The sequence below is a fragment of the Rhipicephalus microplus genome, chromosome 5, assembly GCF_043290135.1.
Source record: "Rhipicephalus microplus isolate Deutch F79 chromosome 5, USDA_Rmic, whole genome shotgun sequence".
NCBI classification, from domain to species: domain Eukaryota; kingdom Metazoa; phylum Arthropoda; class Arachnida; order Ixodida; family Ixodidae; genus Rhipicephalus; species Rhipicephalus microplus.
In genome coordinates this window covers 119,405,141-119,418,479 of record NC_134704.1, presented here as the reverse complement: position 1 = coordinate 119,418,479, position 13,339 = coordinate 119,405,141, and the positions used below count along the sequence as shown (strand labels likewise).

General features: G+C 47.1%; 1 protein-coding gene across 1 annotated transcript; it reads right to left on the bottom strand.

Moving 5' to 3' along the window:
- Positions 1–4,303: 4,303 nt before the first annotated feature.
- On the bottom strand, positions 4,304–11,992 carry LOC142817357 (uncharacterized). The gene is made up of 2 exons (XM_075894386.1): positions 11,659–11,992; positions 4,304–4,901 (listed from the first exon to the last, which is right to left on the bottom strand). Exons 1-2 carry the CDS (start codon positions 11,895–11,897, stop codon positions 4,682–4,684), a joined length of 459 nt encoding a protein of 152 aa, XP_075750501.1. The 5' UTR covers positions 11,898–11,992; the 3' UTR covers positions 4,304–4,681.
- Between the last annotated feature and the right edge of the window lie 1,347 nt (positions 11,993–13,339).

Here is a 13,339-nt window from a genome sequence, read left to right as displayed (position 1 = left end):
CTACTAAAAATAAAAGTCAGTTTTGCATTATGGAGATCGAATTCGGTCATCTGAAGTGTCGTAATAAAATATGTTAGACTGGTTGGTTGATGCTAAGGTTAGCGTAATGACGCAACTCTTGGTGAAGAAAAAAACGCAATAAGAACAGTTGTTTGAGTTTGTCGTCCCTAAACCACTATATAAATGTCAAAGATGCCATAGTGGAGGGCCCCGGAATATTCGACTTTCTGGAGTTCTTCAACGCGGAACAAAATCAAAGCACGCGGGCCTTAATTAAGCATTTTAGCTTTAATCAAAAATGTGACCACCGTGGCTGGGATTCAATCCTACGACCTGCTGGTAAAACATAAGGCAGGGGAGCAAGCATTATGCGTCGACAAAAAACGCAATTTATTCAAAGCGTGGATTTACGTAAATTCATGTCCATGATTAAAACACTACAATTTTTAAGGAAGTGCTGCAGGCTATCAAGAAAGCATGCAGTGTGATGGCTACGCTTGAAGTTTTTGAAGAGTAGAGAGCTTGCTTGCGACGGTGACAAGTGATGCTCGTATTTGCGTGTGCGTGGTGTGGAGCTCAGCGCCGTACACGGCGTCGCCGTGACGCGTACGAAGCTGAGCTGAGCAATGGGATCGCGTCACGGCGTCACTGTGACGCGTCCCTATTGGTTGCCCGCGTAGCACAATGAACCATGACTCACTACGTGAAAACATCTCATCCCTTATAGAGCCAGCGCTATCGCCAACATTGTGGTCACGAGGAATGCAAGACACCATCCCACAAATCTGTACACAACTGAACGAAAAACCACGCTATATCAATCCCGTCGTGAGGCACTGCATGACGTGCTCTCTTCCCCATGATCGCAAAGCACATGCGAAGTCTAGACGATGGGTGAGAGCAGGAAAGGGTTAATTGAGAGGGCGGTGAATGGCTGAATCGGGCGCATCTGCCTGACAAGGATAAAATTGAGGAGGCGCTACACTTGGAAGCGCATTACCACAGATAGATGCCCTTCGCTTGCGATATACAGACTTCTACAGAGGGGTTTCAGTGCCTCCATGTTGATGCATACGAAAACGACAGAATTGGAGCATCCGTTGTTTCATTGCATAATAATTCACATCACACTCGGTAACGAGGAACCGGATGAAGTGGCCAGAGGGTTAGTGAACGGGGTCGCGCTTTCATTGGAATCGGGCTCTCCGATAGGAGAGCCAGTGACCTCCTATAACAAACTTACGAATATGTATAAAAATGACAGGAGATTATATCCCATACCACACAGCAACCTCGCAAGAGCGCAGACCACTATCCTCCTCCGAGTTCAAACGAACAGCCTAACCACTCCTCACCGCTTAGCGATATTCGCAGGTGGAGAGGTTGACTCAACATGCAAAAATTGTGACAAAAATGTCATAGCAAACCAAAGTCACATCCTCTGGGAATGCGAGGGCCTCCCCACCCCAAGAGTTTCTGCCAGCTCCCTCCAAAACGACGAGGGAGACCTTAATACGGTCCCCCGACAAAAAACTGCTGAAAGCAGTGATTGCGTGGGCACAAGGGGTCACCGCAGACAATCGGCCAGCTCGAAACCCATGAAAGTTCTTTTAATAAAGTTGCATCCTCCTGCTCCTCTACAGCTCAGGGTGATGGTGCCCACATGTCTAAGATAAGGTAGTCTATAAGAAAGTCTAGACATAGAGAACAAATTTATTTAAAAATAAAAAAAAACCCGGTCCAGGCCTACTGAAAAAAAGCCTATCCATCTGACAGACCTAGAAGTTGCAAATGATGGAGCAGTGTCTTCATGATGTCCGGCGAGGAGTCCGCCAGCCACACCTCCAGGGTCGCAGGTCTTAAATTTATAGGTATGTGCTTGACGCTCTCGGCCAAGGTTGCGCGACCACCCGGACAATCCCACATAACGTGAGCATTATCCGGGAAGCTACCACATGTCATGCAAGCAGATGATCCGTCTTTTCCTTGTATGTAGTGTTGAATGTGTGGTGTGATTAAAGAGTGAGTTTGGGCACGCCTTATCAGGGATGCCTCGCGTCTCGTCATGAAATGAGGAGGATCGGGATAAACTCTGCGATTGTTGCACATCTCATCTAATCGTTTGCGCCTCTTTAAACGTGCCATAGCAAGTAATTAGGTGCGTTTCAGAGAATCCGTCCACCACAGAGGAGGGCCTGGGAGATTTACACAGGGAATGGCGTGTGCCACTTCATTCCCTCGGATCCCCGAGTGACCAGGTATCCACAGTATACAAACACGTAACGAAGGGTGGTCAGCTAAGTGCTTCATAAGTTTGTTGTGATGCGCGTCTGGAATGTCACCTGTCGCGAGGGCTCGACAGGCAGTTTGGGTATCTGTGCGTATCAGTAAATTACGCGCATTTGGATGGGGCATGGTAACTGCTTCCACTATGGCCGTGATTTCTGCAATGGATTACGTACTAATGTTGTAATGGAAGCCCCATGACAGTGGTAGTCCATCGGAAGCTATTCACGTTCGAAAACCCTCGCCGGTATGAGACGGAGATGCATCCGTGTACACGATCCACTCTCTTGTGGTTTCTTGGAGATGTTGCACTCGTGATTTACGTCGTCCTGTTTGGTTATCTCGAACCATGTGCCGCGGAACTGGTTCGACGGTGATCTGGTCGAGTGTCGCCCAAGGGGGCCGGGTTGCTTCAAATGTGACAGGTGCAGATATGTCGAAGCCTAATTCACGAAGCAGGGCGTATCCTTGTGCGGAATGTTTGAGACGCGTGAATTGTGCTTCACGTTGAATTTGGGCCAACTCATCGAGTTTTGGTAGGATCGCGGTTCCTTGAACCCTATCAGACTTAGCATAATGAGGGGTACCCAGTATCGCGCAAGAAATCTGACGAAGCAGGGTCTCGAGCTTCGATTTTCGGGTCTTGGTGATGTCACTATATGGATATTGATACGTGAGACGGGGAATGGCTAAAGCTGGTGTCATGTGCCTGGGTTGGTGTTCTTTGATGCCTCTCAACTTTCGCGCTGTGCGTTTCAAAAGACGGTGTACTTGCTGTAACTGCTGTATTGTATGTCGGAGCCACTCCTTTGACTTGCCGTAATCTTGCAACCAGAAGCCTAGCACTTTGATGCAGGGCTTCCTGGGAATAGGGTCACTTTGTATGGAGAGTTAACGAGTTGCCGGTCTTCCTGAGCGTTTGGAAGCTACCCGTTTGTTACGACGATAAACTCAGATTTGGCACTGGAAAGAGTGAGCCCTTTTTCTTCAAGGTATCGAGAAGTCGTGTCAATAGCCGACTGCAGCGTGTGTTGTATTTCTGATGGGGAACCCCTTCCGGCCCAAAGGTTGATGTCATCCACATATATTGCTATTTTTCAATCCTGGCGCCACCCACTGTTTGCGTGAAGTGATCATATGTCTGGTGTAGGCTTACTCCAGCATACGAGTGCATTCCAGTTGCGAGCATAATCATGCCTGCAACACGCATAGAGTTTCCTAACATACACTAGAAGAAACTCTGGCGCTAGTGTCTATTGGAGCTGCAACGCAAGGCACCTCAGCGAGCATGGGAACGATGGGTAGTACACACATTTGTCTAATCTTCGTACTTCGGGACTGCTTTTGGCTCCGTGTGTGTTCGTGTGCCTTGAAGCTGTTTTCTTACGAAACAAAAATGAGCAAATGTTCAGCGCTGGCACTTAACCACCTTATTGTTTTAGACTTACCTTTCCGAATCCGGTCACGAAGTTCAAAAGGGGTGAATCTTTCTTTCAAAACAAAACTGAAACACAGCAATAAACGAAGCCGCAAGTATGAGTCGCCGCCCGCAAGTACGAAGACTAGGCAATTGTGTGTACTACCCATCATTCTCATGGTCACTGAACGATCGCAGCGCCAGAGTCCCCCCTAGTTAATTTTGGGAAACTCTATGGCAATACACACCGCGGATCTGCCTCCATCGCGTGTAGTGGCACCTGCAGGGGTAAATTACCGTGTATAGGACAAGATCTTATGTCAATGTAAGGGTCAGCCTGTCCCAAACCCTGAGCACACACTCAAGACCATCGTTTATCACTGAGGGGGCGAAAATACAAATGTTTTTGGGGTAAAGGAGAAGGAGGGGGGGCACGCGCCGGCCTGGTGTGCCACCCCGTAACAATGCCACTGTTTACCACCCCTAAATAAAAACGAGGGAAAACAAGTTCCAGCGGATATGAAGGCCTGAAGAGTCGTCGGGCAAGAAATGGTGCTGCAGTCACAGCTTGACCCAAACAGTCTTTATTATAGGCAGCAAATCTTTATTTTTAGCAGAAATGTTGAGAGATAGACGCTCATAAATAAGTAAGGAAAACGATTGTTGTGCTGACAAAAACGTGTTGTCTAAACGCGGGCTCTAGCAACAAACCTTGTTTGGCGACTACGAATCATGTTTTTCTAGAGGAAATTTGAAGGCCGTGCTGCAGGAACCATGGGTCTTCTCTCGGCTTTATTTTCAGCACTTCACTGCACGCATGAACATCCGGCAGATGGAGCCGTAAACAAAGAGTTGTAACTGGGATCACCCACACTAAAACACATCGCTGAAAACTTCCGCATCTGTGCCATAGATGCCTGGATGCAAGGCGGTATTTTTATTTTTGTGCATCTGCATATCATGCGGCTACAATGCACGTCAAAACTGCTGCGTGCCTTCAGGAGCGGCCGAAATTGTTGTCATAGATGAGTGCGGCTGCTGCAGTTGAGCTGTAGATTGGTGAATCATATCCAGGGCAAGACCGATTTGCGAACCTGAGGACCCTCCCCACGATGGCTGCTGATGCTGTCCAACTGTGTGCTGCTGTCGCTGTACGGGTTGCTGTTGCTGCTGCCGCACCATGAGTCGAGGGTGGTGCCTGCGAGTTGTCATGTAGGTGGGCAGTTATTCTAGGTCTGTTTTTTTTTACCTCGACAACATCAGAGAGCTCGTTTCGCAGATATGTTGTCGTCGGCGTCAATGGTGGTGAGTGAAAAATTATCTTGTGCGCGACTGAAAAATTAAAAAAATGCAAATAAAATAGAATAATTTAAACATTCCGAGTCTGAGGAACATGTAGATCGAACCCTAGCTACCATGAAGCCACGATATATGTTGAAACAGTTTAAAAATCAACATGAATTTCGTGCAGATGAAAGGAGTTGACGCATCATATATATTTCGTGGAAGAAGCGTAAGATCGCGCCAGCCATCAAAAGTTGTGGATTGTGCAAATAGTGGGTGTTTTAAAAGCCAGCACATTACAAAGCGCTTAGACACAGTTAATGATCAACAGCAGAACAATAAACAAAGTGAAGGGTTCACGTGTTGCCTTACGGACCCATAGACATTCAACGATACTTTTAAATGGCTAATTTTCTGCGCACAGTCATTAGTTTTCTTACCGCACGGCCAAGGCTTGCACTGAGACCGAAGAAGGTTGGCAGTTAAGAAGGCGATGTAAAGGAGGCCCTATTAACCCTTCGCGACTTACTCTCAAAGCGGAGGTCAACAGCAGAACCATAAACAAAGTGAACAGCGGCGAAGGGTTCACGTGTTGCCCTATGAATATAGAGGCTAGAAGGTTTTCCTAGTGTCCGGAGCGGGCGTCTCTTACCCCGACGCCGCTGAAAGCAGTTTGGATGAGTGGAACGGTGGCCGGGTGGTGGCGCTGGGTGTCGGTGGCGCGCTGTCAGCAGCGGCTCGCGCAGCAGTCGAGGGCGCGTAAACGTATACCTTTCTTCGGCGTGGTTAGCACGTGCGTTGTTGGCGGGCTCCTTGCTTCTTCCCTGTGTGCTCAAGACACGATGTGAGGCAGCGTTTTGAACCGTTGTGTGCGCCACAATGCCATCTAAAAAGGCAAGAATGTGTTTCGTGCCGCTTTGTAATTGTGGATACAAGTCGTCAACACAAAAGGTATCGTTGTTCCGTGCTCCAACCAACCCTGCTCGCTTGAAGGAATAGGCAAGAAATATCAAGCCGGAGGACAAAGTTTTGGATAACACCTGTGTTGTCTGTTCGCGCCACTTCGATGAACGATTTATCCGGAAAAAGTTTACGCACGTAATCAATAGAGAAACTGTGCAACTTGACCGTGAACGTCCAGTGCTTACAGAGGACGCCATTTCTACTATAATTCCTCATGCTGCTTCGTAGTTCACGAAGCAGGTGCCGAAGAAAAGGAAAGCTAGAGACTTCGGTAACACCGAAGCCGCACCGGCGAAACGAAGTGCTTCCAACACCGACGTTGATGTAGTCGTTGAGATGAATGTCTGCCCGGAGGAAACGCCGCAGCCACCCAAGCTGCTTGGGGACATCATTTTGCCGTCCCCATTGTGCAGCAAGGTTGTCTTTCCAAGTGAGCCTTCAGCCCGCTGTTTCGCCTGGCACACAGGCTCAGAACCCGGCGACTTGCGTGTTATGAAACGCGTTACGATTTGAGCGTGCACAGAAGCCACTGCGGCGCAGGAAAACTCATTTCTTTGCACCGTGTTCTGCCGCGGCATTAAGACAGATGAACTGCCCGTAAATAATGAGTGTGACGCTGCGGAGGCGCTGAAGAAGGCCGATGAACTGAAACTTTGCCCAGGATGTGGCATTGAACCAGTAGCAAGTGGACAGTGCGTGAAGTTTGGTGCAGCCCACTTCGCAAAGAACTGCCTGGTGACCAGCCCCGACGGGAAACCCTGTTTGCGCTGTAAATCCACTCGGAAGCTGGTGCAGAATCACATGTACAGGTTGAAGAAGAAACGCAGCACAAGCTTCAAACAGCGGTTGGCCAGAAAGTCGCTCGAGTTGTTCCGAACGAAAAGAAAGCTGACAAAGGCACGCAGAAGCCTGGAAGATCTTAGGATAATGAACCAGAATATCGCTAGTTCAACCTTGGATGAAAGGATCGAAGGTCTGCCTCCCAAACAACGCCTTGCTGTGAAAACATGCTTTGATGCTGCCTCCAGAAAGTCGACCAGGGGCATGGTGTACGACCAACTCTGGGTTTTGGAGTGTATACTCATGCGCGCAAAGAACCCCAAGCTTTATGAGCACGTGCGGAGGCATGAGATACTGGCTCTGCCCAGCAAGTCCTGTTTAGACCGACACATGGCCGGTTTTAAGAGTTCGTTTGGCTTTAACCCATATAAGCCTAGTGTCCTACATGTAAGACGCTGAGACTTTTCAGTGTGACTCGAATGTTTTTTTCTGTAAAAAAACGGTAGCAACACCTGAGATGTGTTTATGATTCCCGGTCCTCGTCACATGCAAGTCTAGGTGATCACTGGTGTACAAATAGCTACGTGCTTGCATTCACAAAATGGCTATATCGCGTGCTTGTAGCTGAGCGCCATACCAAAAAAAAACAACATAAGTGATATTGAGTCAAATTGTTCTTGATGCTGCTGATATTTTTGTCCGTTGTTCGTCAGTTATTGAGTGTGCGGTAGCTTTAGTATGACCGAGATAGGCCCCAGTGTTTCTTGTTCGCAGTGTGTCAAACATTGGTGTCCTACATAGAGGATTGCTCGAAAACCATTTTTTTATTTTTCGAAAGAACTTTTTTTCATTGAAAGCCTTGTTTTTTGAGGTCTTAGAAGCAATCATTTCAGAGAAATGAATTAGTTTTGTTAATTTTATCAAGTTTGGGCATTTATGGGTTAACGCCAGCGTTTTCGAGGCACTGAAGAACAAGACTAAGGGCATGGGTGTACACAACTGCCATGGTGGTCTTGTGTTCGACGAAATAAAACTTTCAGAGAACATCAGTGTGAAGACCTCTGGAGAACTGAGCGGCTTTGTGGACCTCGGCCCATTTACTGAAAGCAATGAGACTACAGTGAGTGACCATCATGTTTCAGCCTTTCCAGGGTGAGTTCTCTGTAGAGCACGTGATAATAGTAAAATCTTTTTCACGTTTCAATACTTTATACTTTGGAACTAAATTGTGCTGCACAAGCATTTCTCTTTGAAAAGTTGTTGCACTTAACAAAGCCCTTTTATTTCCTTTTCCAGAAAACTGGACCCAGATCCTAGGAGTTTTCTCTTCCAAGGGAAACATGAAGGCGAACATTCTTTCGAAAATTCTTCTGGAGGCCACAATTCTGGCTGAGAAGTCTGGACGTTTCGTCGACTACTGGACCAGTGATGGGGCTCCTTGGAATCGCAGTTTATGGAAACTGTTTGGGATCAAAGGTAGGCCAATTTTTATCACGACACTTGTATTTAATCCCGTTGAGCCTGCTCAGTTGCCCTAAGTAACAAAATTTTCTTACCTCTGCAGCATCCATCAAAGAAATAAAGTGCCAAGCTCCCCATCCAGTGGACGCAGCAAGAAGCCTGCATTTTATCTCCAACTTTCCTCATTTGGTCAAATATGTGCGAAATGCTTTCGTGTCAAAAGGTCTTTAAATTCCAACTGGTCATGCCCATGCCAATGTAATTAAGGAAGCCTAGAAAGAGGACCAGAATTCTCTAACACTGAAAGTTATGCCACGCATTACCAAGTCTCACGTTCATCCAAATTCTTTTGAGAAAATGCGGGTGAACTTAGCTTTTCAGTTGTTCAGTGAAGAAGTCCTTAAGGGGCTTTCTTTCTACAAAAAACACTTGAACAAAACATTCCGAGCAGTCCAACCTAGAGAAGAGCTTGTAAAGCTCACGGAGAAGCTGATTTTTGTCATGACATCTAGAACACCATTGAAAGGCCTCCGACCAAACTCACCGAGTGCGCAGTTTCTCGACAATTTCATTGAATTCCTGGCTGAGTGGGAACAGCACGCTGCTGAGCATGGTGGCGGGTTTTTGAGTCCAGGAACTGCCTGTGGGCTGCGTGTGACTTTGAAAAGCACGCTGTCACTTCTTTGCTACTTGAGTAGCTCCCTTGGTTTTAAATATCTCTTAACGGCAAATTTAAGCCAAGACAAAATGGAAAATGTGTTCGGCATTGTAAGGCAGTTTTTCGGATCCAATGACCACCCATCACCAGAGACGTTCTTGATAATAATCAACAGTCTGTCACTCTACAGCCCAGCACGGTCCCCTAAGAATGGGAACTCTCCCGAAGAAGTTGTCAGAGCACTTTTGGGGCAATCTGACCTTGGTAGGGAAAAGCCAGCCCACATATCAGCAGTAATTGACGAGATTTTGGATGATGGCAACTTGGAGCGTGCAGAATATGTGTTGCGAACATAAGGGCTGCTTGATCACAAAAGCTGCATTGAAAAGCACAGTGATAGCCGCCTTGTATTTTACATAGCAGGCTATGTTGTGAGAAAATCCCTCAAAAGGTCTTCATGCCTTGAATGCGCTTCTTCTCTTTGTATTTTGCCTGTGCAAGCAGAGTGCAATGATAATGCTTCTTTTACGCGAGAATTTGATCATGCTGGGTTAATTTATAATTTACCCTTCCAAGCCGGTCGAGGAGCTTGTTGGGAATCTTGAAAACACCTTTACTGTGTTCTTCAGCAGAAATGAGCTTCATGCTGGAAGCATGATGCACTTTTTGCAGTTTTCGCATGGAGCTCAGCTGAAAGAAGTTGGATGCAGCGAACACGGAAGGGATGTTACGAGGAACATAATTAAGTTCTATACCCTGACCCGATTACACTTTTTTGCAAAAGCAAAGAACCTGGAGAGGAGCACTCAGAGGCAAAAACAAAAACTTCTGAAAATGAGGCGATGTCAATAAAAACGTCTGCAGTTCAGCAAAGTGACCTAGCCTTGTACACGCATTGTCGTGCATACTTTTTTTGAGTGTAAAATGTTCTGTGCTTGTGTGTATTTTTTGTTTTTCGCACGAAAATGTGACTGTTTGCTAAATCCTGTATCTATTTCTTGCTTTGTTCCCAAAGATGGGAATCTGTGTTAATTTTCAAAATGTGTGATTTTTGAAGTTTCATTTTGTAACGCTGCAATAAATGCTCATAGACAATCTTGAATTCTGTTATGTTTGGGGTTGTTTTGTGGTAGTTTTTGTATTGGAAACTTCAGCTGTATTTCATAACTCGTTGCTTCCGCTAAGTTCCTAATAGTAGTAATATTTTAATTACTACTCAGGGTGGCTGGAACCACGCGTACAGGGCCGATAAAGGAAAAACTGCCCCTTCCACTTGCCGCAGTGGCTTAGTGCATGGCTAAAGCGTTGTGCTGCTGAGCACAAGGACGCGGGTTTAATTTCTGGCCGTGGCGGCCGCTTTTCTGAGGGAGTTGAAAAGGAAGAACCCCCGTGTGTTCGAGATTTCGGCGCACGTTACAGATCCTCAGGTGGTCGAAATTAATCGGGAACGCTCCACGAAGGCGCAGTTTCGGCACGTTAATCCCCGCAATCAAACCACCCCTTCCGATGAGGTTTGCGCACCCAAGCCGTGGTCGCGTAATGTGCGCTTGTCAAGCTCACAAGATCGCCATCGTGGGCGTATGTAATCGCATGTTTGATCGTATGTAATCGTATGTTTAATCGTATGTAATCGCATTTTTTTTCGTGTGTCTGTGGAGGACTTGTAGTGAGCGGCCAAAAAAATATGCTCGCTTGCGAACAGCCGCACAAAAGCGCGCAGACGCCCACGAGAGCCGCGCGCCAGCGAGCTGTGGCGCCATCTACTGTGGATCATTGCAGACTACTTCGCTTCGGCGCGCCCCTTCCCGACACTAGGCAAACTTTTCTAGCCTCTATACTACGGACGCGTAGGCATTCAACGATACTTTTAAACGGCCGATTTTTCCGCTCACAGTCATTCGTTTTTTTTATGGCATGTTTAAGGCTTGCACCGAGAACCGAAGAAGGCTGGCAGTTAAGAAAGCAATGTACACGTGGCCTGTTAACCTATCACGCCTACTTTTCAAGGTGGAGGTCAACTCTCCTGTGTGTTTTTTTTACAATCATTGCATGTTGAGGTGTGTCTGTGCACATCTTTGGGAAGTATGAAGGTCAAAGTTAAACGTCGTATCACGTTGGGATGATTGATTTAGCGCATAACAGGCACACTATATGCGTAAGCGACGATATTACCACTGGTGTTCTTTATACATATGCTGCTAATGGTTGAATCTTCTTTTTTTGTATAAAGTGAACGAATGTTCCAATTTTATTAGGTGAATTGTTCCCAGCTACTTAGAAGCAGCTTTATAACACCCCTAGCATCAACATATTTTTATCTTACCTAAATCGGTACAATCAAGGGTCGTCCACCACCCAAATTGCGTGGTTGATTGCTAATAATACCACATTTCTGTAGCTAGTTTTTATGACTTTCTGAGCAGCTGTCTGACGAGACGATAAAAGAAGCGAAATTTTCTTCTTTTTTCTTCTAACAAGTGGAGGCAATGAAAAGCACGAGAGGGGACTAGCAATTTGAATGCATCATCATCATATGTAAATTAATTTACCCTGTCTTGTGCCAGTGAATTCTGGGGCATGCCTTCAGTGTTCTAAATTTTATGACACCGCCTAATCATCCGCCACACTTGCAGGTACCCCATTTTTTTCAGCTTCATTCTGCATACGATATCCAGCTTTATCTTCTCAAGCTCCTTTGCTTCTCCCCACAAATTTTTCCATGTTCGATTTCAAGGTCAGGAAAGCAGGAAATGCGTCGAAACCGCACTCCAGGTGATAATATATACAGTATGATGTAAAGAAAACGGACCGGTCAACAGCACGCCCGCAACGGGGTGGTTGGTTTGAGCTGCTGGTTTCGGGCTCCTGAAATGACGTTGGCGTTCCCGGCAAGATGAGACCACCTCCACGGCCCGAGTACGGGCCGCGCAACGCATAGCAGGGCTGCGCACCAGTACCCGTGCAGCAAACCTGCGTCGAGTAGGCATAGGGGAGGGAGGTAATCGCACGGGAGACCGCGAGTTCACACGGCTGGAAGGGTCCGCCCATATTCTGGTGCTGCGTGGCCTGCGCAGTCGCCGGTGAGCACAGCGTTGCTTCCACAGCGCTGGAAGTGGCAGCTTCAGTGAACCTCCAACGGGACCCTGAAAGAGGTCGGCATGCGTCACTCGTTGCTTGGTGCATCCAAATCCAGTACCCCAAGCCACATGCTCATTTAGCCCAGCAGTGGAGTTCGGCACGGTGGTTCATTGGTCACGGTACTCATCTGATCACCCGAAGGATTCGGATTAGGTCTCAGCCGTGGCATTCGTGTTTGGGTGGAGGCGAAATGGTGTGTGCCACATTTGGGCAGGAGTACACCAGATGGTCGATATTTCTGGAGCTATGCGCCATGGTGTCCCTTACAATGGCACCGTGGTTTTGGTACATAAACCCCCAGATATTACTATGCTGGTGCTTCCCTGTGGTGCAGAACGCTTTTGTTCAGAATCAGTATGGGCGACCAAGTGGTCTCGTGACATGCCAGCATGTTCGGCCGTTTTGAACGAGCATAACCTGAACAATACAGAGACCCGCCGCGGTGGTCTAGTGGCTAAGATACTCGCCTGCTGACCCGCAGGTCGCGGTATTGAATCCCAGCTGCGGCGGCTGCATTTTCGATGGAAGTGAAAATGCTGCAGGCCCGTGTGCTCAATTTGGGTGCACGAACACCAGTTGGTCGAAATTTCCGAAGCCCTTCATTGTGACATCTTTTTTTTTATACATAAGCTGATTTTGGGGCGTGAAACCCCACGTATCAATCGTGAACTATAGAGATGCATTGACGTCATCTTGCTATAGAGCTCGATCGGCTTATCTCCAGTAGCGCAGTGGAAGCTCCGATTCGTACGGGAAATATCATGCGCTGAAGTCAAGCACATAAGCGCTGTTGTAGTCGGATGTCTGCCTGCTTCTTGCAGCAGTTAAGATTTCTGGACCTGCGAAGAAAGATGACCAATAAGATTTAGTGTGGTCAAGTCGTCGATGCGCTGGCACCGCGAACGTGCGGTACAGTGTAGCAGTGCGAGAGGCTCGATGTCGACGTTCATATGCCGCAATCACAGTTCAAAAAGCAGCAATTTGATTTGAAACATGGTGTGAACGTATTATTCTGGATTGATGCCCTTTTTAAGCATAATTCAAATTTATGCGCTAAATTGAGACAACTACGAGAAAACAAACACCAGAACTCGTGTCACTCCCTCGTTTGTCCCTATATGATTTTCTGCATTAGATTATATTGATGCATATGTATCAACGTGGTAGTCTTTCGGTCTTCCTTTGTAACTCTACAGAAGTTTTGTTGTCGTCTTGGTGATCTAGTGGCTTCACCAATGCAGGTGATTGAAAACTCTTGAGCGAGTGCTCAGTACGAGTTTCAGGCTGCTATTCGCAAGTCCAACTGAGCGCTCGCCACCTAGCGGCCATGTCTGTAAACGGCCCTACCTGGG

Excerpts from the sequence above, each read along its gene's own strand:
- LOC142817357 (XM_075894386.1), bottom strand. The coding sequence starts at position 11,897 with ATGGGCGGACCCTTCCAGCCGTGTGAACTCGCGGTCTCCCGTGCGATT. Across the intron at positions 4,902-11,658 it reads TGCGGGCGTGCTGTTGACCG|GCACCACCCTCGACTCATGG; the intron begins GTCCGTTTTCTT and ends GACAACTCGCAG.